The sequence below is a fragment of the Sinohyriopsis cumingii genome, chromosome 18, assembly GCF_028554795.1.
Source record: "Sinohyriopsis cumingii isolate HCF-2022 chromosome 18, ASM2855479v2, whole genome shotgun sequence".
NCBI classification, from domain to species: Eukaryota; Metazoa; Mollusca; class Bivalvia; order Unionida; family Unionidae; genus Sinohyriopsis; species Sinohyriopsis cumingii.
This window is the reverse complement of record NC_142978.1, coordinates 32,614,111-32,638,269: the sequence shown is the minus strand read 5'-3', so window position 1 is coordinate 32,638,269 and position 24,159 is coordinate 32,614,111. Positions and strand designations below refer to the sequence as shown.

Sequence of the window (24,159 nt, the reverse complement as noted above, 5' to 3'; positions counted from 1 at the left end):
AGACACAGACAGACAGAGGGGTCAGAGAGAAAATGTTATGTTCTCTTTTCACATACATACATAAATGAATAAACAAGACACAAACCTAATCTGATATTAAAACAGAAAAGCGACATACCTTCTGGTAGATGAAAACAATTGACCCGTTTTTATATAAGATAGTTTGAAACTTGAATGGACCGACTGTAATGTGTAAAAGAAGAAATAAAAAGGATTATTACAAACATGGGAGGGGGCAAATACACTTTCAAGTTGTGTATCACAAAGTTTTCTTGGCGATAAGAATGCGGGAAAACAACCTTACTATGTCCTACATAGTGGTGGTGGGTGTAATTCATAAGTCAGTTGATATAGTGTAGAATTCGTAATATACAAGCTAAATGATAGCCATGTATTATATTTCCATTCTTTAATCTAAAACCAAAAGGAAAAAAAAATACCCAAAAGCTAAATATGCCACTAATTGATCCAGTTATTCCATTTGTTTAGAATATACCTTGAAAAGTCTTTATAGTTAGAGTGATTTCATTCTTCTTTCTACAGTATATACTTGGTAAGATATCGAAACTAAAATATACCCACTGCAACGGTACCGGCAGTTTTGACCATTTTTGCAAAATCATAATCACTGACACAAACCGATAATATTGCTTTGCTGATGACTGTAGTTGTGTTTCATGTACATTTTGTAATTTGAAAGTAAACTTACGAATTAAATGTCTGACTCCTACCACTTCCTTGCATATTCGTTAAAGTCCCGAAAGTCCATTTATATGAAGGATTGCGTGAAAGAACATTTTAGATGTTTATCATCGAGGTCCTCGATGAAAATAAATGCCTTCTATTAAAAATGGAGCGCTTGATTTATTTAACGACTAAGTTAGTCATGATAATGATGGGTAAATGTTAGTTCAGCGGACCTAAAAATGGAGTTGGGGTTTTAAAGCCGGAATAACTAAGCTGTGTTAATTTCTCGCTGCTTGTGTCATTTAACAGATCTCTGAAATAGGCGTCTGATTTTTCAACGAAATGCTGATTGTTTTGAAAGACAGCCTGACCTCAGATATGTACGAGACAAACTAGTAGGTTTTAAAGGGTCTCTTAAAGTGCGATACGATGGGCCTGCTTCTGTGGCCGATAAATCTGTCACACACCTATAATAATATTGACCGGCGGTTTAGGGACTGATATCGCCTATTTATTAAAACCTGCAAAAATCTGCTGCCACTCTTGTCTGCACTCATCCGTGTATATTTTATACACATACCGGTATTTCTCGTCGGCAAAAGTTTTTTTGGGGGGTGGGGGCAATATGTACATACTATTTTCTAATCAAATCCTATGTTTGGCGACCTGTAAATCCAAGCGAAATAAGACAACCCCATGTCTTGTGACTATTTTGAATTTCGTGCTAGATATGGCTGCTACCAAATACCGGCAAGTGCTCAAACTTTACGCAGATGTGTGCCGGAAAAGTTGGCATGCAGAAATAAACTGGTGACATCATGCCCACATATCGTCAGCCAGATTGGGTGGGGGGCTGATTTATCGAACTACTTGTCTTTTTTTGCCGAACTAAGCCTATCTTAAAGACATACGATATGTCTGATTCTGTCACTATTTGCCTACCTAAGCCAACTAAAAACGTTTATCAGTAATATAAAGAGTAAAACAGTTTATATATATATATATATATATATATATATATATATATATATATATATATATATATACTTTTATTAGTGAAAAAACAGTTAAACTCTTTTTATTACTGAAACACAGTTTTACTCTTTTTATTACTGAAAAATTGTATCTGTGTGTGTGTGTGTGTGTGTGTGTGTGGAAAGAAATGAAGTAGCAGAAGGCCATTGGTTATCACCGCCTATACTCGTTTATAAGTCGAGTCCAACTGCAAACTGCACAGATCCAGGTCTGCGTTCGCATAATGCACCGACAGATCTAGACCTGTGCAGATTCTTATGAGTAATCAGTTAAATAACAATATAGGCTCTGCTCTGTCAGCGCATTATGTGACAGCAAATCCGGTCTGTGATGCTTACAGTTGGAATTATTTTTTATAAACGATTGCAAACGGTAAATGAAATCATGAATGGGTGAGAAGACTATTTCTCTAATATACATGTCAGCCAGTAAGATATAAAAAAAATCCAAAGAAAATAAGAGATCAAACTGATTCGTTCGCGCGTATGGCATATCAAAACAATAAGCCTACAAACCAGTGATCTCAAATTACCGGGTAATCTGGATTGATGAACCTTAATGCCGGGATACTCTTTCAGGTCAACTTTGGTCAAAATCAGCAAGGCCATTTTAGAGAAGTCAGTTTCGGTTCTTTTTTATACATTTAGCAACAACCACAAAATTTGGTCGTGGATAACTATTATTTGTGTTCATATGATGATGCTAAGATGATATTCGTACAATTTTGTCAAAGTGTGTTTAGTGGGTTATTAAAAATTGGAAATACTAAACAAATTGACGGACGAGCAACGAATGATGCACGACCATGACGAGGCCACAACGTCATTATTTTAAGATCAGGATAAAAAATTAAAAAAAAATAAAAAAATAAAAAAATTCTTCTAGGCAAAGAATGAAGATTTCATATATGATTCACGCCAAACAACCATAAAAGGGCAATTAAACATAATCGTCGCATGAAAGCAAAAGTTTCTTTGTAATTGGTAAAACTGCAGGACAATTTGTAATTTCCAAGAGAGATGCAGGCCAAATAATCCGGGTTTATCTCCAGGAAAATTCACCATAAGCCTATGTTATTATTTAGACATCGAGGCGTCTGTGTGTTATTGTTCATTCAATTGTCACCATAACGACAAAATGAAATTATATTGATTTTAACCTGGTCAACAATAAACTATGTTTGATAAACATGTCATACTAAACTTTTTCGGTAGACTTTGAAATAAGCCAGTAACAGCATGCCACACTAAACCATTTAGGTAATTGTTTTAAAAAGCCAGCAACAACGTGTCACACTAAACCATTTCGGTATAATTTGAAATAGGATAGTAACAATTAGTCACACTAAAACCGTTTCGGTAGACTTTTAAAAAGGCCAGTAACAACGTGCCACACTAAACCATTTAGGTAAACTTAGAAATAGGTCAGTAACAACATGTTATAGAAATGTGTCACATAGTCTGAATATTGGGTCATTTTCAGAGAGACAGACAGACAGAGAGAAGTCTATTAATTTTAAACAAAAATTGCAAACTTACAATCCCTTTGGTCTACTAAGTAAACATTTCGCCATTCCACAATGAACTGTTCAGCTGCAAAATAATAAACACATTTTTTAACGATTTTGTTTCCGGGGTTTCTTTACATATAATCCATTCATCCAACCATCCAATTATCCATCTGTCATTCTTCACACACACACACACACACACACACACACACACGCACGCACGCACGCACACACACACCTACCTACCTACATATATACATACATATATATATATATATATATATACATACATACATACATACAACCGTAATGTTACATATCTACTGGCTATATTTATGTATGTATCTTGGATCATGTGTATATAAATAAATGCACCTACATAAAGGCCAATTGCATTTTATTTGGTATGTTGAAGCAGAACACATTTTCGCGCATTAATGATAACTCGTTTATTCCTCTAATGTAGTGGTATGGATTATTTTATTGTCCTTTTATATGTTTGCCAGTCCGTGTGACATACATATACATGAATACACAAGCAGTATTTACCGTATTCTTGGAAGTAAATATCTGAGTTATTCCCCATCGTCCCGAAGTTGGCCATCAGAGGTGCTGTGTATTGAGTTGACCCAAGAAATGTGTGAAGAAACGGACTCATGTATAAAAAGCCTGAATAATAATAATAATAATAATAATAAATAAATAAATAAATAAATAAATAATAAAAAATACAATGCAAAGTCATTGAAGGAAAAATAATTTTAAAAATCCAAGTTAATTTAGTTGTCATAGTGAATTAATGGTGTAAATTATCTAACATTAAAATAAAACTTCCAAGCAACCAGCTCCACCATAATTTAAGGCTTGAAACAATTTCCTTTCCTTTTCAGTATTTTTTATATTTTTTTAATTTATTTATTAACCCCGTAATAGATTGACTACTGGGTCAGGGAACCATCCCAAGGTCACTTTACAATCAAACATGCACAGCAGCAGGGGGGGCGAATCGGACATTTTGTCCAATCGTTATTTTGCTTAATTATTACTTTCTGCACTCAACGATCTAGTGTCGTCAGCGCCTGGTAAAAAAAAAACGACGACGTCGTTGGGGGATCGTCGCGTCGTCATTTGGTTTAATTAACACCTTCTGCGCGTCGATCCCCAGCGTCGTCAGCGTCCGGTAAGCACATCGACGACCGCGTCGATGTCATCGCCCCCTCTGCTGCTAAGTGGTTATTTACAATGATCTTACAAACAGAGTGATCACTAACTCCTCCTCCTGTAGATCAATTAGGTTATTTGACTGATCGGTAATTCTAAAATTAATTCTCGTTAAAAACCGATTATGGCATCTCATATAGACTGGATTAATCGGACTCTCAACGATTAAAAATCCGGGAGGGGCTGTTGGTGAAAACGAATAAAGGATATACCCCTGTTGAGCTTGATTTGATTGCTTGGTATTTACCTGGTAACTCCCTTCGATAACATCACACACTAGATTAATCGCTATCACCGATGCGATATTTACGTTGTACGGGGCGATATGCCTACCACCATCTCCGTTATCGTGTTTGAGGATATTAGTTGATGGACCGAGAAAATCATTAAGAGATTTTCTTAGTTCTGGTGCGTTGTATCCTGAAAACTTTAAATCGGGTAAATCGGCTTCTGTGATATTATACTCGGTTAGGAGTTTTTGTTTATTACCATCGCTGTTATCGGATATTGTTTTAACGATTCGTTCATTGATATATTCCATGTCTGATATGAGTTGATTTAACACCTCAACGTGTTTTCGTGCTTTTGTTTGCCGTAGCTGTTCTAGTTGTGAATGGTAAATATAATTAATCTCGGCAAACGCATTAGTGATATCATCTAAATTAACTGTTAATACGACGATCGATTCAGGGGTTTTGTCATACTGAAAATACCACTGCATGGTGTCCATGTCTTGAAATATAAACCTGCTGGGTAATGACGTGTTTTTCATAATAGACAAATTATCTCGATACCCGGGATTAATCTCATGATACGATTTCTCATTCGTGTGCAAGTCCGCGGGTGGATTCTTAGGCCAACCAAGTATGGTTCTTATTGAACTGTTATAAATATCAACCATATACCCCGGTGTGCTTATTTCAATCGTTGACGATAACGTCGGTTCATGAACCGTAATAGCGATTTTTGATTCTTTTCCTGTGATCGATTTTATCCTGCGTTGAAATTCTTTATTGATTTGTTCTATTTGGTATGACCCAGTTGGTATTGTAACCTCATTCCAGTCTGGGGTCCCATCGGGCTTATTTGTCCATGCAAAAACCAGCGAGTTATTAGGTTGTTGTCCGTTAAATGCGTCTGCTCGAATATTAGGCCAACTGTGATATACTCGCAATTTTGCCAGCGCTATTTCCTTTACTGGAACCGGCGATGGGAAGTTTACACTGAATTCGGGTTTCGTTGACGTTATCGATATCATATTTGTTTGTACCGGAGTGGTGTTCTCCGCGATCCGCTGAAGTAATTGAGACCCTTCGGGGTTCAGCGACATTATTATTATTCGTTGTCTTTAGTGTCTAATTTCAACAACCAGGTGGTTCCGGCTTCCAGTTGAAAATCCTCGATTTTTGACATCGCGGAGCTATACAACTGGACCATCGTGGAGAATTCAACATCGGATACGAACAAATTATCAATCGATAACGAGATCAACCCGGATAATTTCGAGTACGCGTCGGATACTATTTGATGTTTTACTGTATACTCGTTGAGTTTTTTCTGAAAACACGATGATATCTTCCTAGTGATTGCGTTGGCAACTCCAGCAACTGTTGTCATCGCGGAGATAGCGATTGGAACAGCGATCGGGGTTATCGTGGTCACCGTGGATAAAATAACACCGGCGCCAGCTACTATACCCGATACCGAGTACACGACCGCGTCGATGGCGGTTATTTTACGACGGTATTTTTTTATTTTTGCACGGTATTGTTCGGAAAGCGTTTTTAAGTTCGCGGAGAATTCTTTTGCGGTATCGAATCGATATTGATGTGACGTCGGTGATACCTCTGATTCAATTTCCTTGGTGGTCATTTTTATTTTAAAAGAGCTAGTGTTTTTAATTACTTAGATTCGCTACAAATTCCACATACCATGTGATGTTTGTTCTAAATAGACTGCTATCAACGGCTTTAATTATAAACTGTTCGGTTGTATTCTTGTCAATAATTGTTGATATTGTATTGTTAAACCCGGATGAACTCGACGATGATATATTGAACTGCATCGCCGAAATCAATGTCAATCGATAAATACCCTTAACAATTGCGGTGACATCTATTGCATTACGCGTAGGAGTCCAATCGAATGATCCGTATTGAACCGTGTATACGCCACTGCCGATGATCCCATGAGGTGTTTTCATTTTTTCGAGTTGCTCTGTCATTCTAGGTAGTCTGTCCTTAATCGCTTCAACATCAGTTTTGATCGTTCCTATTTCATATATATTCCCGTTTATGCTTTTTTTGTTCTCTTCAACATTAGTTTTGATTGTTTTTATTTCCTGTCCATACGCAGTGATATCATTTATAGTTGTTGTAATCTCATCCGGTTTGATATTTTTTTTACCAAAGAATTTATCAACGTTGCCATCGATCCTGTTAACATTTTTCCGTAACGAGATAAATTGACCCGACAGCGTCGTAAACTCCGAAATAGTATTCTTTATTGTTATAATATTTGGTTCGCTTACCGGCGGGGTTCCAAAAAAACTATTGACAATGTCTCGCATTTCGCCGACGGGTGTTATCATCGACATTAACTGTTCTCCATACGATTTAATTTCACCACGTAAACTTTTTAACGAATTCGACACGGATATATAACTGTTGCCAAGTATACTTATTTTTCCATCTATCATCGATATATCTTCACCCGGTTTGAGTCGTCCGTCGCTGGTATATAGCGCGATAGCGTTCTCGGAGGCATCATTATTTCGTATTAAAACGTCATTTAGTGACACATTACTGGATTTCAATTTACCCTGGCGGTCTTGAAATACAACTATTTCATCTGGGTCAACACTGGTTAAATTCAACGTATCAGCGATTTCATCCTCAATTAGTTTTTTTATGTCATCGGTGGCGGGCGTTTCCGTGGGTTTTTTCAGCGCCGAAACCGGTCGTCCCCAAATATCAATCATTATTATTGTAAATGTTATTCTCTAAAATCCGTTGAGCTTCTACGACCCCACTAGTGTATTCGTTTACAACCATATGAGGTGGTTTTCGCGATGATGAAATCGCCGCAAGTACGTTCAATACCTCACGGCCACATATCGGTGGGTCGCTTAATCGCTGTGTTGGCAGCGTGGAATAAAAAACCCGGGCTGAACACGCCCGGGCTGAACACTCCCGGATATACCGCATGAACTCTTTCGGCGGAGCTAACCCGTATGAATCAAAATAGACGATCGCACGCGGATCAATCGCGTATGCAACCCAATGAGTTCCCGCTCCGGAGGACCCATCGAGGTTAATTATGCCTGTTTCAATATTCCTTGGTGCCGCCGGCAATTGATCCCTCATAAAAACACCTCTGAAGTTTTTTATCGCTAGCGCGTTTGCGGCGTCTATTAAATCAAAATTAGACATTGGAGTCATTGACTCAGGAGTCATAGACTCTTGCGTTAATAAACGGTTCCCGGTAGTCTTAGACCCTTTCCCGAGTACCATGAATACGGGGTTCCCGGTAGTCTTAGACCCTTTCCGGCTACGGGTCGTTTTTTTTTGTAGCCTTTCCCGGTTGCCTTCTTCAATGCCATTCCCGCCGCGGTACCAACGGCTCCTAACGCCGCCGCCTTAGCCACTGCTGGTGCGGCCGCGGCAATCAATGCCGGAATCGCAGCTAACAGCGGAAATATCCCACCGGTCTTTTCCATGTTTTTAATTGCTGCGGCTGAAAAATCTATTTGAACACCCTTTTTATTCTTCATCGCATCATTGAAATGTTTTATTTGACGCGCCGTCAACGATATCTTATGATTACCACGTACCATCTGCGACGGCTTCAGCGTTATTGTGGTTCCGCATTGTTTAGCCGACTTTGATCGTAATTTCTTGACTTGACCATCAGTCAACTCTACACTGACGACACTATACGACATTTTATTGTAAACGCGTTTATGCTTTCAATTACATGTTTTCCACTGGCGCATCAACGATTCTCATTCGTCCACCAACACCTTCTAGCAGCATTGATTTATCGCTGAGAATGACAGCAACCGCTCTATAATTGGCACCAGCCGGGGCTATACGAGCTCGGAAGTGTATATCAACGACGGATTGTCTCGTTAAATCAAGATGTTCCAACGAAAAGTAATAAATCGGATACAGGTTTTTAAAATCAAGTTGTGATATTTGCAAACCAGTGTCGACGTTTTGATCACGACCCATATATGACAGCAATCGATGATACACACGTGCGATATGGTTGTCGCCGTAATTAAGCTGTATATCCTCGGATGGTTCCTGTTGTCCGTTTATTCTCAGCGAAACCTCCATGACTCCTAATCGATCAAATATCATATGGCTGCGTTCTTGATTACCCAATCGTTCCCTATTCTGTAGCGCTATGAATATATGACGCGGGGCTGAAACACCCTGTTTTGATGCTAGGTGCCATGTAAACGTATCGGCGACGTTATCCTCTTTAGCATCAGTTGTTACCGCTAGCCAACTCAACAGCGATTTCCCTCCCTGTTCCATAAATGCTAACAATCGTGCTTCCGTGGTAACTGATGGAGTCAGCACCGGCATCCACAATGCCATTTTAGTTAAAATGACTTTACCGGCAGCGACGCCAGCAGCATGCCATATTGCATTGTTATCATCGCCCCTTCGCGTCAGCGCGATTGTATGCTTAGCCCCATAGACAACTTTTCTAACATTTCTGCAGAATCCAAATATGTGATGGAGTGGAATCGCGCATGAAAACTTTCGGCGTGGTCCTTGCAACATTCCTATTCGTGTTGCAAACCCTAGATTAAAATTATCGTTAAGACTTTTTATAACAGTGAAATTAGCGCCTGGTTTTGCTCTGCGATCTGGATTGGTTGCTTCATCCTGGTCAATTGTGATATTTTCTTTTATTAGCACGTTGATATACTGAAAATGATCAGCGTTATCGGCGGAGTCCTTCGCAAACATCATAGATGGACCCGCCGATCTTGTGTAATCATCCGAATATCTCGCTAACCCAATTATCGTCGTTGCAACATCAACCTCGCGTTCTATTGATTCAATTTCTCGCCCGTCAATAAGATATCTGGCGCTCTCAAATAACGCCATGATACCGTTGTTGACGAAACCAACTCGAACATGATCGTCATCTGCGTACGGTGCATTATCGGCGGCATTTGTCACGAGTTCTCCCTCAATTTCGATAAACGCTTCACACGGCAGAAAGTATTTACTGGTATCTTGGACCTGAAGTTCAATTCGCGATCGTAGGTCAGGTTGCGCTGCATAATAAGAATAATATTGATAATCACGGACAGAATCATCCCTGCGCACTGGGGCGTCCATATCAAACGCGGGGTCAGCGGTACGCGCAAACATTCTATTATTTATCATGTTGATGTTTTCAATTGCGATTTTTTCGTCGTAAATTCTTTGAATTCTGTTTAAGACCACTCTCCCGCTATTGCGTTCATGGGCGCGTTGGTGGATGACTGAGCCGCCAACGACTCTAGTTTTTCTTCCACGGCGTTATTTATTACTTTACTGACATTTGCAGGCATCACTGTCGTTGATGGCATTACCGGTGGTTTCTGTTTTTTTCTCTTGGATTTCACCAATGACATTAGTTTGTCCCGCGCGGCTGAAAGCGCCTTTCCGGCAACATCTCCAATAGCACTAATTCCCTTATCACGAATAACATCAATGGCCTTCATTCCTAATTGTTTGGCTAACGGCGCTACTTTTGGAGCCATTCTTGTAAATAACCCCGCAATGGTGCTACCGAGACCATCTCCATAGTACGCGCGGTAAACAGGCAATCGCGAGTTTACCACGTAGACGAGTACTGGTTTATCATGGTTGTAGTGTATGATCATCCTTATTAAAAACACCAGTTTTCCAATTAATCATCCACGAGTTCGTCTATGAGCGTTCGATATGCATTAATGTCCATAATACCGCCTGCAAATAAACGCTTGCAAATATCAGCAGCCTCATTGATTATTTCCGTAGAGTTATTTCCGGCTCGTTTTCCTCCGATTAATACTTCCAGCCGTGATATATCACTGAGAACACTATTAGGGCAGGTAACGCCGTAGGATTCTTTACCAACAGGGTATCCTTTTCCTTTTTTTGGTGTTCTACTCTTAACTTCCTTGTGGAATGCGTCGTAATCGGATTTACTACGATGTGGTAATGCATCTTTATGTTTACTTGCTAAATACACTATTCTTGCCCAGTCCTTTAACGACTTTATATTTTTCTCGTAACCGCTATTGATATGCTTCTTATCTCGTATGCTCTTAGCAAAATTGTTGGCAGTAAAATTAATTAATTCTTCCCTGCTGCTGAAGCCTCTAATTTCATCTATTGTGCTCTTCTTGAGTACAATACGGGGTATATTTCCCTCTTTTTCTTCCGGTATTTCTTCTTCCGGTGTTTCTTCTTCTGGTATTTCTTCTTCCGGTTCTTTCGCAGTAGCACCTAGTTCTTCTTCATCGGCCATTGTAACATAAGGTTCTTGTGGTTCGGTTATAGCGAGTGGTGGTGGCCTCCGTGTTGTAGCAGCCGCTATTTTTGCAGGAAGTGTTTCTAAAGACCTTTTTGTTTGTTCGGTCTGAGCCGCTATCTTTTCAAGCGCACCAAGAACGGGTACAGTTGCCGCCGTAACATCTTTGGTCGCTTTAGTTACCGGGGCAAAGAGTTGTTCGCTTCCAACAGTAAAATCAGTTTGTAGTTGCTGCCGCGTTTGAAGTTGTTCTCGGACCCTGTCTCGTAACGGTATGAACCTTCTAAGCGCTGCTAGCCGCTCTCTGGCTAGCCGAGTAGTAAGTGATTCACCTACCATTATTGCAATTGCGAAGCAATTTCTAATTTCTCGCCGGAGGCTCCGTCTATAATTCTTCTAATGTTTTTGATTTTACTAGAAATCTCCCTGCGTCGTTCATAAACACGTCCAAGTTTTTTTCGTATTATTTCAACGGCAGTGAATAGTCCAATGAATGCATTTGCGTCATTGTGGTACAAGTTTTCATTGATCGTATGTTGTAATCGTTTTATAAAAAAATACTCGCGGGCCAGGGTAAAACGCCCCCGTTTCGATTGTTCGTTAATAATTTCATAATCGGATAATATTTTTTCACTGTCGAGACCATCAGATAATTCAATTCCTTGATTTTTTAATTTTGAAATCTCGGCTAATATATTATTGATGTCTTCGATATTCATTATTCTTATAAAACATCTTGTTTCTAATATCAAAAATATTAATAAAAAGAAAAATGAAACCCCGTGTATCAATCCCGAGGTGTTTAATAATTCGTTAGACGTGACCTCGTCAGCGCCATAGGCGCCGGTGACTTCGTATCTACATATGAAAATCGAATTCTATGCCCGGTCTTTTTTGAGATTGCTGTTTGATATACTCGTTCTGCTACTTTTCGTATTGAGGCGATACAAATGTCAAAGTATCTACTGGCTTCATTCATCGACTGAAATATTTTTTCCTCGTGAGTTGTTGTATCAAATGACTTTACGGGTTTTGCTTTCTTTGGGTATTTACCGGTTTGGCCTTTTTTGGTGTTTTCACTCTGAGAGATGGCTTGCAGGTTTGTAAGAGAATTATCAGTCTTATTATTATTAATATGATCAATCACAAGCCCATTTTCGATTAATCCGTGAAAACATTCATAGATGATTCTGTGACAGAGATATTTCTTCTTTCCGGCACCAAACATTAAATACCCGTGATTATTTACGGTACCAACCGGCTTCTTCAGTTTGCGGTTTCTAACAATGCCGTCGCGAGACGCCTCGTAACTGACGAACACAGGATGCGGCTGAAATTCTTGGTCCATTTGTATAATAATACTATTTGTCTAATTTATTATTTGGTTTAATTATGAATCTTTCAACGTAGTCTTGGGGGGTTTTGATGACGAAGTCTGCGGTGGGGTCAATGACGGCGTTTTTAATTCGCTTGTCATAATAGCGTTTTAGTTCCCTGTATCGCTTTCCGCCACAATTAATACACAACTGCGATTTTCCTCTTACACCGACGTGACAAACCAAGCACGGGAGGGGGCCAAGAGAACCATTACGAACGCTTTGTAAATGATACCCGCAGAATTCACCTCTACATGATTTATTGCACGGGGTTATCGACCCAATCATCAACCATTTGCAGTGATTCATTATACTATATTCTTTCATTTAAATACTTGTTTTAATTATATGGATGAGTTTGAGAGATTAGCAGTAATTAAACCCTGGAAAAATATTAAGTTCAATCTCGATAGAGTCCTCAAGGACACACCAAAAGCGTTAATAAACGATAAAACCCTGTTGAATAAAATACGCGATTGTATCAATGAATTCAAGCGTGATGGTGCATCTCATAGTTGGTCAACATTTCGAATTGATGGTGTTGTTGATGCTACCATGAACGACAACCGCGCAGCAATGATAATATCACAACTTGACAGTAAAAGGTATTTCTTCAGAGTAAAATTCATTGTCCGGGTGGAATCAGGCGATTGGATCATACGTGATAAATTTGAACCAGTTCTCAGCGACAAGAAAACAGTCATTGTTAGCCGCGACTCCAAGCCGGGGTTGTTAACCGGAATTGACAGACCATACTATGAACGAGCGTATCCTGAAACAGCAGTTGTTTATGGAATATACCCGTTAAATAAGAAACCTGATATCGGAAAACTAGCGCCGATGAAACAGTCAACGGGGATAAATTGTGTAGCAGAACGAATAATAGAGCATTTTACAAATGCATGTCGAGGAAACAAATTGACTGATTTACGACGTAGCAAAATCAACCAGTGGGAGGAGACAGTGCGCGAGCGAGGAGCAACCATCAGCGACATAGCGAGATTAGAAACATCACTGAGATTTCCAATAACCGTTACAACGATAACCGGTGAAGTATTACACGAATCAAAGTACAAATCGAAGGGAGCCCCAATCAAAATTATTGATCATAACGAACACGCATGGACGCCCGCGATCACAATATTTCCACGGGATAGAACAGTAAAGTATATACCCGAAGAATTCCTAGGAGAAGAATTCTCCAGGGATGGGTTTCTCGCGGAGAGGAAACTATTTGATGCTATTGCTTGTTTGTGTAAAAACGACCCTGTATCAGTGTGGTTACTTCGCAGCGCTGATACCTTTGATCAGTTTGTAAGACCAAACGGTGAATTATATCGCACTGAAGCGTTTCACAACAAGATGAAAAAAACCGCCATGGAATTTGAAGAGCATGATGAACAACTGCTAACAAATTGTTTCACGATTCCATCGGTTGCAGCTCATGTTGCAGCAAGGAAAAATGCGTGGAGCCCAACGCGCAAGGAATTTCTACCGGATGTACAATCCAGTTGTTTGGAATACTATCACGGTGGACTATGGAACACTGAATACAACCGCGACGCTATGATCTCGGTTGATATGGTTGCCTGTTATCCAGCGAGTTTTCTCGGGTATGGATCCGCCGCTGAGTATTTCAAACGATTTGGACACCCCAGACATGAAATGACTCGTGTTGCTATTAATGGACCACTGCCTGATTTTGATTTAACCGGATTCGCTCGCATAGTATCATTTGAGTTCGCGGCAGGACTTCATCGCTGTTGCTATATTTGGATCGGTAGACACATGGCTGAAAAGAAGTGGCTGCCAATAGCGCTGCTACGGTATATGATTGATTGTAGCATGCTAGTTTCGTTGATTGTCAGTGACGCGATTATATCATACCGGGCGCAGACTGAAGTCTGGTTACCAGAACCAGAGCGTCTAGATAGCATAATTGACGAATCCAGAAAACACATCGATGCCGACGAGGAATATATCGTCGAATGGTCCAGGAGGATATTTAACCAACGAAACCACGAGGCAAAAGATCTCGGTAGAAGAATAATCGGTAAGTTCACACAAGGTGGAAAAAACTACGACTACAAACGATATTGCTCACGGCTGATTATAGATGACGCAGAATATGATTTCGTAATCAAGGACGCAGTGGCAAAAAATAGATACGTGAACTGCAAAACAGCTTTCTTGTCCAATGGAACGAGGTTGGGTACAGTTGTTACCTACAGCGATGGAGACAGCCCGGCGTATCCACATTTGAGGGCGTCTATGCTGGGTTATGCCGCTATTAATTTATTCTCGATGATAAATAGATTTCCCGATACCGCGGTTAGAGTAGCCGTTGATTCATTTTATATAGACGCGAAGTATAAGAAAAACGTAGCCGAGTTTACTAGTCCGGACGAGAGTTGGGGTACATGGAGAATTAAAAATGAAATACGACGCGATTATTCCCCGTCAGCAGATGTCACCGTTGAGAACAATTACCTACGCGGTGATAAATTGTCAGAATGGTCTAATGCACCACCGTGTTCTGATCCAATTTGTAGACACAAGACGGTTTATTTAAGCGGCTGTGGCGGGTCAGGAAAGACGACTCGGGCAATTGAATTATTTCGAACGCGGGCAAGTATAATCGTGCTTACACCGACCCATAGACTAGCGCGAGAGATAAAACAACGAAATGTTGACGCCGTTACTTATCACAGCTTTTTTCGATACAGCGGCGGTGAGTGGACTCCTGATCGAATGGGTGAAAAATTTATTCCCGACATTATCATCTGGGATGAGATATGTACTGTTTCGTTAGATACTTTACAAATGTTTCTTGAGTGGTTGCTGCGCGCGAATACAGCGGTAATCATGTGTGGCGACCATGGCCAACCACCACCATTTGTCGGCGAGGGCCCACATGATTGGTTAAGGGGTTTTGTGGACTATTATGAAGAAACCGATACTGATTACCGAGCACTTGATGAACAACTGCGCGAGGTTAAAAAATTAATCAGATTACAGCCGGATAGAGTTCAATGTGAAATAATCCGCGAGGTGATTCCGGAAACGCCGTTAAATGAATTCTGGGAAACATGGAGACCAAACGATTTGATTGTAGCGAGTAGAAAGATAGTCAGAGACACACTTCAGCGGAAATTGTTTGCGTTGCATAAGGAAAAGTTTCCAACGCGTCCAGTGCCGTTGTGTTATAGACCCGCGGACACACGGCGGCAGAACATTGAAGTTGAAATTCCAGCCCCGACAGCGTCGGGGACAAAAAAACAAATTCTCGTGCTGAATGATATCGTGCTCGTTGATATCAGCGTCGTTGAGGACGCGCTACGTGCTGATAAATCCCCGTGGACGCTAGGATACGCAACAACAATACATTCCTCGCAGGGACTAACCATCACGGACACAATTGTTTGGATAGTTGATAATCGCATCGAATGGTCGAATCTAGTCTATCTTGCAGTGTCCAGAGTACGAAGGATAAATCAGCTTCGAAGAATTGTTATTGACGGAGCCGGTGACGGAGTCACTGACGAAGCCGGCGACAAAGTCACCATCGATGCAAGCGTCATTGATAGAAAACTCTCGGGTTACCGCCAACAGGATAAAAAAAAACAGCGGCGTTTTGATATTGATGCCGAATTAATAATCTCGCTACGACAACAACAGAATAATCACTGCGCGAGTTGCAATTGTATAATGAGTTGGCGTTATTCGGATAAAGACACTCGCCAATTTACCGTGGATAGGATCGATAACAGTCTCGGTCATGTCAAAACCAATGTGAGGTTGACCTGTCTTGAGTGCAATAGGCGCAACGGCGCTAGTTAAGACCACGCGGGGGTAATTGAGTATCGTTAGGTATCACTTGTAGTTGCTCGCGTGTAAATCCGCGCTGAGGAGCAGTTGAATCCAGTCTGTAGATCGGTGGTCTACCAGTTGATCGTGTTATCGTTGATATGTTATGTGTGGTAACACTCCAAATAGGATCAGTAGCTCTTTTTTTACCGCCTTCAAGCTCTCCTGGTTCATATAGATATCTAACAGTGACATCGCCGAGAATCGGCTTGGAAACGCTATTTATTTTTAATTTTCCGGGTATATACTCGTATTTAATCGCGTCGCTGGGCTTCATGTTGATTACTCGGGTAATCTCGTTATTTAACGCTGCGATTACACCTGGCAACCTTTTAACCCATTCACGAGATCGTTTTTCTTGGATTAATTCCTTCGCGTATTGATATCCAAATAACCGTTCAGCGAGAGTCCGATTGAATCGTTCAACAATTGCCTGATCACGATGTAGCGCAGTATGACCTCGTCGTATCGCGACGCTATGATGTTTCAGCGTTGATAAAACAGCGCCGCGAAATTCACTACCAGGATCAACTTGTAATAGATTTGGCCAGCGCAGAGGACCTCTTCGATAAATCCGCTCAAACGCATCGGCTACTTCAGTTGCTGACTTTGTTTTCAACGGTTCCGCTTGTTTGTATCGACTCGCAACATCAACTACGGTTAGCGCGTATTTGTAACCGTTGTCATGCGGCAGAAATAGTATATCAGCCTGATGAACTTCATTAGGTACGCTGACATCAAAGCGCGAGAAGTTGATTTGTTTAGGCGGTGGTAGATAGATTTGCCATATAGCCTGTTTGGATAACCAATTAGCCGCAGTGGTCTTTGTTACCTTTGCAGCGCTTGCAAGCTTACCAATTGCGGCCTTCCCCTTCCAGTATCCTCTCGGAGAATAATAGATGGAATCCATGTTGTTATTATAAACGCTATCGTTTTCAATTACCAGCGCCAGAAGCTCCGCTTCCAATCATTAATTTACCTTTCATAGCCGATTTTACCAACCATGAGGCCAATTTTTCTTTGACGGATTTATCAGGAATAGCATTTAACGCGTGAATTAATTTTACGTCCGCGATATGACGCTGTTGCAGATCGCTACTTTTGTAAGCAACATCATGAGCATGACACGCCTTATCGATAGCGTTTATTGGATACTCACCGGGTTTGGGCTGATTTTGGTCATCGAGTCTAATATCTAATCGTGTTCCGGGGCCACAGTAGTTATATCCTGGGAGGTGTTTTTCTCCTGGATACTTTGCCCACGGTGTTCCGGGGAGTTTTGCCAATTTGGCTGCGATGTCACCACCTCGCTTTTTTTTAAAACATCTCCGGGTCTAATAGAAATAAATCTAAATTTCTTTGTACCGCATTGTACACACTTGCCAGTAAGGGCCGATCTGTTATTTCTTGTTGTAGCGGTTGTCATATCATTTGTGCCAGTACGTACTCTACACTTCACACAATATAGATCCATAATTTATGTATAGAGATATGAATATAATTGATTTTTCGGCGACTAAAACAAGAGAACCAGTTAAGCATGTTGCAGCGTTACCAAACTCGATCCGGATGATTATCATCGGACCATCTGGATCCGGCAAGACGCAATTGTTACTCAATTTAATAATGAGATGGATGAAGTGGGATAAGTTGTATTTGGTGGCTCCTAGCGTAGATGATCAACGATGCTACGAGGTGTTGAAAGATTTCAACGAGAATGCATCAGCGATCGCTAAAAAAAATGTTATTGAGTTTATTACGGATATCAATGATGCACCGGGTATTGATGATATTGATGGCGACGTTAACAATCTAGTCGTGTACGATGATGTTATGTTAGACAATCAAAAAAACCCAGCTAGGATATTTTCCAGAGGCAGGCATAAAAACACTGACGTGATATATGTCACTCAACGATACACTCAGATTCCAAAAGTAATCAGAGATAACTGCAATATTCTTGCTGTATTCAACGGCGTTGATACACACACGCTACGAAATATTTGGCAGACATGGTGCGGCGGTGACATGGACTTTAATGTTTTTCGAAACTTTTTTAGTCATGCTCAGTCGACCCCACATGGATTCATAACGATAAATTTACATGATCCTCGGACACGATATCGTATCGGACTTGACCAAATATTCGGTTAGTTGTAAATAATTTTCATTGTAAATAACCACTTAGCAGCAGGGGGGGCGATGACATCGACGCGGTCGTCGATGTGCTTACCGGACGCTGACGACGCTGGGGATCGACGCGCAGAAGGTGTTAATTAAACCAAATGACGACGCGACGATCCCCCAACGACGTCGTCGTTTTTTTTTTACCAGGCGCTGACGACACTAGATCGTTGAGTGCAGAAAGTAATAATTAAGCAAAATAACGATTGGACAAAATGTCCGATTCGCCCCCCCTGCTGCTTGCACACATGCATATGGCACACAATCTAGGTGACATGGACTTTGTGATATTGCAGTATTTTGTTCCTGTTTACCATCAAGTCAGAGACAAGTTACATGTTCATTACTGAGGCCCATTTTTTAAGAAATTGGTCCTCTTTTTTATTTACCTTAGCAGTGTATTTTTCAACGTTCTTATGCATTGCAACTATTTGCTTGAAAGCAGAAATAGAAGGATTTTTCATATTGAATCTGCAAGTATAAATATAATAGTTTACCCAAATAAGCAGGAAATTACACAAACTGTCCAGTTGTTCACTTCCTATGAATGTTTCTTTTTTGGACAAATGTACAATATTTGGGCAAATAGGTGCAAAAACGTCAATAAAACGGTACCAAAACTGAGAAGTAATACTGCAGTCATAAAAGAGATGCTCAATACTTTCATTTTCACTCTTACAGAATTTATATTTGTTGTCATCTAATATGTTAATACTTTTCAGAAAATCATTAGTAGCGATTATTCTATGGATTAATTTAAAGATAAAACAGATCAGCTTGGTATCCTTGGTACAGCATTTCGCTCGGCTATAAAATCTCAGACCACTCACTACTTTTATTTTTATTAAATACTTGCGTCCAATTTTCTTGCTTCGCAGTGAGTTTCCTTTTAGCTTTTTTATAAAAAAAAAAGATCTCTGTAAACAAACTTGAGTTAATTTTGTTTTTGCAAGTTCATTATTTTATCCTCCTGCTTATCAAAATTAGTATGTACTAAATGTTTTTTTTTTATGGCGTCTTTCCATGCTTTTTGAATTTTGGATATTAAGGAGAAGTATTTCAAGAAATCAGTGTTTTGTTTTATTATTATTTTAAAAGGTATTAAATTACTGTGATCATCTACCAGATCATTCACAATTTCAAAACCGGCTTCTATCCCAGGATTTGTATTGATAGAACATTTTAGGGGTGACAAATGTAAAATACTCATGGATAGATACTCATTAGGACTTTACGGTTCCTCTTTCCAATTAGATACTGCCAAAATTACATCTCTCCAAAAACTGTTTTTAATGAACTTACTAAATTCTTCTAATTTCCTTCTCCCTAAATTCAAAATATCCTTTTTATTTCTGAGTATAGTTGTATTCACTATGTTCTGCCACGTTCCATTTTCCTTTTCCAGCAATATTTTAACCCATCTTACCTTAATATACCTAATGAATGAAAATATGTGTATCATATTTAGTACTCCGCCGTTTTTTGGGGAAACTAGTATATCACGTTTTATTCTCTCTACTTTTCCACCCCAAACAAACTTAAATATTGTGCGATTTAGTTCTACTTCAACTTTTGCTGATAGGCTTGGAAGTGCTGGAAAAAGATGTATGAATATGGGCAGAACAAGAGTTTGTACAACGGTTACTTTACCAACTATTGACAGATGTATTTGACCCCAGCTTGCCAGTATTCGTTTTGTTTTGTTAGTTTCTTCATAAAAATTAATTTCCACCATTTGTTGTAAATCTGGAGAAAATTCTATGCCAAGGAGTGTAAAGTTAGAAGAGGACCAACTTAGGCCCATTTCGGGACATATTATTTCATTAGAAAATTTCCTGTTTCCAATCCAAATAGCTTTTGTTTTTGTTATGTTACTTAAGTCCAGATAATAGAAAAGAAACCTTGCAAGATAGTCATAGTTGCTTCAAAAGAAAGTTGAGATCCATTAAGAAGAATAAAAGCGTCATCGGCGTACTGACCCAATTTATATTCACTGGCGTCAAAGATTAGTCCCCATATATCCACATTTTGCTTTAAAGTTATTGCTAAAATCTCAACCCCAATAATAAACAAATAAGGTGCACGGGGTCTCCTTGACAACATCCTCTTTCATGTCAAAAAGAAGATGACATATGACCATTATTTATAACACAACTTTTAGAGTCATTATTAAACAACTTAAAACTTTTACAAACAGAATGACCAAAGTTAAAAGATTGCAAAACTTCTTCCACGAAGATCCAGTTAATTGAGTCAAAGGCTTTTTCAAAGTCTATTAACAATAATACACCATATCTGTTTTCATTCTCAAGTTGGTCCATGGTATCGTATAATAGCCTGGTATTTTCTCCAATGAATCTACCCTTCATATATCTTTTTTGAGTATCACTGATTATTGACGAAAGAACCTTTTTAATCCTAGCTGAAATGGATTCCGGATCAATCTTATAGTCACTATTTAAAAGTGATATGGGTCTCCAGTTTTTAAAATATATTCTGTCTTTTTCTTCCTTTGGTAGACATGTGATGACTCCTTGAGTTTGAAAACCTGCAAGTTTTCCTACAGTATATCCGTAATTTATTGATCTACATATAAATCCCCAAGAGACTTCCAAAAGAATTTATAGAACTCTACAGTGAATCCATCAGAGCCAGGACTTTTTACATTTTCCATCCGTTTTAGAGACATACCGAATTCATTGATTGTAAGCAGACATCGCTTGATTCTCTTTCCTCTTGACTAAGTTTAACATTGTGATTACAAAGTTTCTTGAGTAGCCTCATCTTCAAGCTGAGCAATTAAACTTTTGTACAATTCCATATAAAACTGTTTTTGAACTTCTAAAATATCTATTTGGTCAGATATATTTATCCCATCATCTAAAATAATTTCTTTTATTGTCTTATTGACAGATTTTCTTTTTTCAAGATTTAAAAAGTACTTTGTGCTTTTTTCCCCCAAATTCTTACCATCTAGCTTTAGATCTTAATATAACACCTTCTATGTATTTTTTCCTAGATTCCTCTAATTCTGCTTTTTTTTTCTTTAAATTTTCCAAAGTTTCCCCATCTCTGTCATTCAACATTCCCCCCCCCATACATTTCTATTATTTCCTGCTCAATGTTCTTTTATATTTCCCGTTTTTCTTTTATTTTCCTAATAGAATAACATATAGTTTCAGAACTTATTTTCATTTTCAAAATTCCAAAGAACATTTGATCATTACAGGATAGAGAAACATGGAAATTGTCATCTTTATTTCCCCTCTGCATAACATTCATTTACAGTGTCAGTTATACACTTTTTGACCAAATCAGTATACTCAATGTTCTTCAACTATTGGACATTAAATTTCCGATATCCTTTTCCTCTTGGACACGTTGAAAAAGCCACACTCAAAACAATAGCTGAACGATCAGTCTTATAACCTGGTAAGATACACGCATCAGCAGTATTCGTATGAATGTCATCCGATACAAGAAAGTAATGTAATCTACTTTGTTTCAAGGGGGATATTTGCCTCCAGGTATACATCTTTAAGTCTTGATTGGAATTTCGCCAGGGATCAATCAATTCCGATTCGTTTTTCATATCTTGAATCCCTGCCCTAGACTGTTGGTGTTTGTCATGTGAAATATTATAAGTATCCAAATCTAAGTCTTGAACAGTGTTCCAGTCTCCGCACATTATAACTGATGAGTTGTCAAAAATAAGATCTCTTTTAACTTTCTAAAAAAGCTAGGATTATCATCATTATAACCATACAAATTCACGAGGGTTATTCTGTTGCCATTAATTGTAATATCTAATATGATAAATCTCCCTCGACTGTCTCATCTTTCTCTTTTAATTATAAATTCAAAAGTATTTCTAAAAAATATTGCAACCCCGACACTATTACTAGAGCAGTGGCTAAATATACATTTGTATCCCCATTCAGCTGCCCAATATATTTCATCATTCTTTTTACTATGAGTTTCTTGCAAGCATACTATAGACACATTCTTTTGTTTTAGCCAGTGGAAAATATCTCTTCGTTTGAAAGACTGAACCTTGCAGGCCTCTAACATATATATATATATATATATATATATATATATATATATATATATATATATATATATATATATATATATATATATATATATATATATATATATATATATATATATATATAATTTTATGTTATTATCCATGAAAACAGCAGAACGTTTACATATACATGTCTTGTAGTTGAATGTATGAAGTAATTATCATCTTGAGTTTATCATATGCTTGGCTTTCACACTCACACTCACACAGAATACAAACATCCATAATAAAATCATCCCTGGTGTTACAGCACATGCTGTTTTCCTTTTCGATTTAACAGCTATACCTAAGTTACAAGGCCTGTGTCACAACTCAAAAGCATTTGTGCATTTGCAAAACGATAGGCTCAATCACATCACTGATTAGGCCCCGTAAACAAGAAAATTCCAAAGTTTAAAAGAGAAATCACTATAATGGTATGTTTTACCTGCTCCGGCACAGCATTATCCTCAAAAAGTCACTAGATTAAGAAAAGTTGTTTTTCCTGATCTTATTCATGGTGAGAAAGTATTCCCCAAGATGCATACACCCTTAAAGCTTCATGACTGTAAATGTAAGTGACAGCGAAACCGGGCTATATTTAAAACAAATTAATTACTGAACAGTGAAAATCATGTCACTATGATCTACTTGTACGTGTGATAAGAAGTGTCATCAGTAGGTCAGCAGAAGCAGGTCACTCTGACCTCTATTTTACAGTATTGAGCAGTATTCTTCATGAGTGTACATACAGCAGTATCAAGGAAGCTGAGCTAAATGCGAAAACTCAAACTTCACAAGTTCCGTTTTTTTTTTAACCGATCACTTCTAGTGAGGCATTATAGGACTGCGAACTACAAGCAAGATTCGTTTGAAAGCTTTCCAACGTGCAAAATTACGCACCTCCGAAAATGAAGATCTGACAACGGTTGTGTTCCAATAAGCATCGGCAATGTGTACGCTTTGGAAAAACACATATTGACATACTTGTTTTCAAAGAATTGTACGTAGTTTAAAATTACTTCCAGGAAATGTATTAAACTTCACAAGTCATGAAAATTTACAAAGTAATGGGGCCAATTGTTTGGAATAAATTTGTTGCTGTAAAGGGGCAAATTTCTGGCGATCTATGAAGAACACATTAGTTTGAGACCAGAGAACAATTAATTAGATTTATGGAGACAGGCGGCTTGTTGAATCGCTATACTGCGAGAATTTCTAAATATCTGGTCGGGGACGGTAATGAGCCTAATTACACTTTTGTTTATATATCAGCCAGACGGACTATTAGGAACACGGTGAACTTCGATTCATAGTGGAACTGTCAAAATTGAAATTTTCCATGAACCAGTAGTCGCAACGTAGAAGGTCAAATTGACCCCAGATTTGGCGCCTAGTTATAAAAAGGCGGCAAATATATTTAATCCTGATTGGTTACGCTAAATAATAGGCGTGTTTCCCACACTAAATTTCTTAGTTTTAACATAACCACATCGAAAACTTTAATCAGTCTAAACCTTTCTGCAAGAGAAACCAAGTGTATGAAGATTCCGAGAGTAAATTTGGGAGAAATTCTCTCCTAAAACTTGTCCAAGAAGACTATTGTCGAGGAATACCAACAAACAAATTTGGCGGTAGAAGCGAGGAACGCTGAAAGCTCAAAGGTATCTGTGACAATTCCA

The 24,159-nt window shown here is 38.9% G+C and overlaps 1 protein-coding gene across 1 annotated transcript in view; it reads right to left on the bottom strand.

Moving 5' to 3' along the window:
* LOC149776335 (plexin domain-containing protein 1-like) overlaps positions 1-24,159 on the bottom strand; it is an 85,681-nt gene that overhangs the window by 32,237 nt on the left and 29,285 nt on the right. The window contains exons 4-6 of the mRNA XM_089942848.1: positions 3,782-3,901; positions 3,261-3,314; positions 119-183 (exon numbers count right to left, since the gene is read on the bottom strand). Coding sequence (XP_089798974.1) covers positions 119-183; positions 3,261-3,314; positions 3,782-3,901 — 239 coding nt within the window. The remainder of the gene's footprint in view (positions 1-118; positions 184-3,260; positions 3,315-3,781; positions 3,902-24,159) is intronic.